Here is a 3,779-nt window from a genome sequence, read left to right on the forward strand (position 1 = left end):
CCTCCAGAGCCCTTTCCCTCCCCCTTCCCCTTCTCTTCTCTTTTGTAAAGGGTTTTTTGGCTAGTTCAGGCTGCCTTAATGGCAGGTGTGAAGCTAGGGATTTGCCCAAACTGCACTTTGAGCACCTGAGCTAACCATCAAGCCCGCATTTTCCAATACAGATGAACCTTAAAATTACCAAGTGAAAGAAGTTGGTCACCAAAGACTGCATAGTATATGTAAAGTGTCCACTAGATGGGGCTAGAGGTGCAGCTCAGTGGTAGAGCTCTTACTTCCATGCACAGGAGCCTGGGTTCAGTTCCTATTACTGTTAAGTAGATGAGTGGTTGCCTCAAGCTTGGGAGAAGGAAGAATAGAATGAGGATTGACTGTGAATAGATACTGTTTCTTTCAGTTTTTTTGTTTTTGTTTTGTTTTGTTTTGTTTTTTTTTGAGATAGGCTCTAGCTTTGTAATTCATGCTGGTCTTTCACTTTCTTTGTAGCACAAGATATCCTTGAACTCTTCAGCAGTCCTGCCTCTGAAGTGCTGGGATTATAGGTGGGGGCCATCATGTCTGGCTCTCAGTTTCTTTTAGGAGGGGACAAAATTTGAGAAACATTGAATTACATACTTTAAATGCATTAATAGTATGGTAAATGAATGATTGCTAAGGTGTTTACCTTAAAAAGACTAAAATAGTTAGGATGGAGTTTTAAAAATGTTTCACTTCAGTTAATGATCTAACTAAACTGAAGGATTGCTAAAGATATACCATAAAAACACTAATGATAACTAAAATATCATACAAAGTAAACCAGAGCAAAGAAAACTGCCAGAGGTAAAGGACATTACATTACATAGGGATAATTCAACAGGAAGATGTAGCAATACAAATATGTGGGCACTTGACAAAAAAATGTTAAAGTACACATGTCAAAACCTTAGCATAGGGCCGGGGAGATGGCTCAGTAGGAAAAGCACTTGCCTGCTAAGCACAAGGGCCTGTCAATCCCCGGTTCCGCAAAAAATAAATAAATAAATAAATAAAACTTTAACATAATTAAAAAGAGAAATAAATCCACCTATAGCTGAAGACTGTAGCATATCTGTTTCAGTATTCAGTAGAAATTGGAGTGAGAAAATCAGATTATAGACCAGTAACCAGTGGGACCCAAGTAGACATTTTGGAGCCCTGCATCAAACACCTGTAAAATGAACATTATTCAACTGCAAAAAAGAAGTCCATTAAGAAATACATACATTTGTGGTCATAATAAACCTTAACAATTTTAAAAGAATTTAAATCATGCATATTATATTTTCTGATCCTATTGGCATTATACTTGAAACCAATAATAGAAATATAACAAGAACGTCCCCAAATACACAGAAATTAAACAGCACAACTAAGAAATAGTTCATTTACCAAATAGGGTAAATGCAAAGCAGAGCAGAAGGAAATGCTAAAGAATAACAGGCAGTGAAATTTAAAAAAACTAAATTACGTTATCAAAAGCTGGTCCTTTGGAAACAGTGAAGTTTTCAGTAATGAAGGGAGGTTGGGTAGGGGAGAGTGATTAGAGGAGACAGTAGGTCATGGAGGGGCCAGGTGGTGGCACCTACCTGTGATGCAGCAATCTGGAAGGGTGAGGCAGGAGGACCACAAATTCAAGGCCAGTCTGAGCTACACACAGCAGTACCCTGCCATTTATTTATTTTAATTTTTTGACATAAAGGTTTTGGCATGCAGTTCAGGCTGGCCTTGAGCTTACTTTGTAGCCAAGGCTGGTCTCTTGATCCTCCTGCCTCAGCCTCCTAGTGCTGGGGTTATAGGTGTGTGCTACCATGCCTAGTGGTTGGAGGATTTTGAGGCAGGATCTCACTTTGTCGTGCAGGCTGGCCTTGAACTTGGCAGCAATCCTTCTGCCTCAGTCTCTTAAGTGCTGGTATTTACAATCATGCACCAACATGCCTAGCCTGGTTTTTTGAGATGGTGTCTCCCTGTATAGTTGAGGCTGATCTTGAACACAATGCTGATCCTCCTGCCTCAGTTTCTCAAATGTTGTGGTTACAGGGATATGCCACCATGCCCGCCCAATGATAATGGTTTCTTTCTTTCTTTTTTTTTTTATTTTGGTGAAACCGGGAATTGAACTCAGACCCTTACGCTTGCCAGGGAAGTGCTTGTTCTACTGAGCCATCTCCCTGGCCCGATAATGGTTTCTTGACACAATAGTTTATTAGATGTCTAGTAGATTAGCATACCTTCTTCTTTTTTTTTTTTTTTAGATGGGGTTCTTATGTTGTCCAGGTTGATCTCTACCTCCTGGGCTCAAGGGATCCTGCTGCTTCAGCTTCTTGAGTAGCTGAGACTACAGCCATGTGTCACCATCTAATTAAATTGCAGTACCTTAACCTGAGATTGAGAAAAGTTTTATAATTTCTTTTTGTAAAGGCATTCTCATTACCAACATTAATAGAGTTCTGTTTTTTCACAGAAAAATTTTGAAAGACCTGTCTTCTGAAGATACACGGGGCAGAAAAGGAGACGGAGAAAACCCTGGAGTTCCTTCTGTCACTTCTATGTCTGTTCCAACTCCCATCTATCAGACTAGCAGTGGACAGTACAGTATGTATAGGAATCATCTCCATCTGATGCACAACTTAGGTTTTCTGTGGGAAGAGGTCGTATGAAGAAAGACTGTCATTTAATGGTGATAATTATTAAAACATAATATTTTGAGCTAAGAATAATGTAAAGTACTTTTTGAATATTTTCTTGCTACTTATAGCAACTTAATTGAGGTAAGCAATTAGCAGTTTATGAGGGAATGATGCTTAGAAAGTAAGATAATCTTTAAGATTTTACACAGCTCGTAGGTGACTGGATATGATTCAAAATTAGGTTCATCTGAATTTAGAAAATTAATTTTCCCCCAAACTACAGTACTGCTTATAGACTACTCTTTTGAACACCTGCATTTATATGTATGACCTTAATTCTTATGGAATTTACTATTTGGATTAGTTACAAGATGAAAGATTAAACATGAACATTAGATTTTTGCGAAGTTTGAATTATAAAGGGAATTCAGAAAAGGCAGTGATTGGCAATGAATAAGCAGGGCTGATGAATGACCTAAGTGGGCATTTTGGTTTTTTTTTTTTTTTTGGCTCGGAATGCCCTCAGGGGTCGTTTGGCTGGCTGGAGTGTTATGGGGTTCGAACTACAGCAACCTGAGACTTACAGCTTTGTGGAAGCAGCCACTTAAACAACTGAGCTAAGACCAGGCCCCCCTAAGTGGACATTTTAGAGCCCAAAATGAATCACTAAATCTCTATCTGAAAATGGTACAAATATTAGTCAGGGCTAAGTGTGGTGGCACACACCTGGAATCACAATACTTGGGAGTATGAGGCAGGAAGATCTCTGAGTTCAAAGCCAGTCTGGGCTATATAGTTCAAAGCCAGCCTCAACCACATAGGGAAACCTTGTCTCATGGGTGGGTAGGTAGGTAGGTAGGTAGGCAGGCAGGCTGAGGATATGGCTGAAAGCAAAGGCTGTAGGTTCAACTGCTAATACTGCAAAACAAAGAAAAAGAAGAATCTCATCTTGGAATTACATGAAGTCATAAAGTAAACAAATGTGGTCCTTACCTTTGTATGTTTGTAAGTAGGGGGAGGGGGACTGGGGACTGAACCCAGTACTGAGCTTTTAAAAAAACTTTAAAATACAGCTTATTTTTAAGACCAAGTGCCTGCTTAGGCAAGCACCAGGACCAGGGTTCGATACCTGGC

General features: G+C 39.5%; 1 protein-coding gene across 1 annotated transcript in view; it reads left to right on the forward strand.

The window, feature by feature from the left end:
* Positions 1–3,779, forward strand: part of Atf1 (activating transcription factor 1) — a 62,198-nt gene that overhangs the window by 34,812 nt on the left and 23,607 nt on the right. The window contains exon 4 of the mRNA XM_004637810.2: positions 2,480–2,610. Coding sequence (XP_004637867.2) covers positions 2,480–2,610 — 131 coding nt within the window. The remainder of the gene's footprint in view (positions 1–2,479; positions 2,611–3,779) is intronic.

This window comes from Octodon degus, unplaced genomic scaffold, assembly GCF_000260255.1.
Source record: "Octodon degus isolate 3935 unplaced genomic scaffold, OctDeg1.0 scaffold00093, whole genome shotgun sequence".
NCBI lineage: Eukaryota > Metazoa > Chordata > Mammalia > Rodentia > Octodontidae > Octodon > Octodon degus.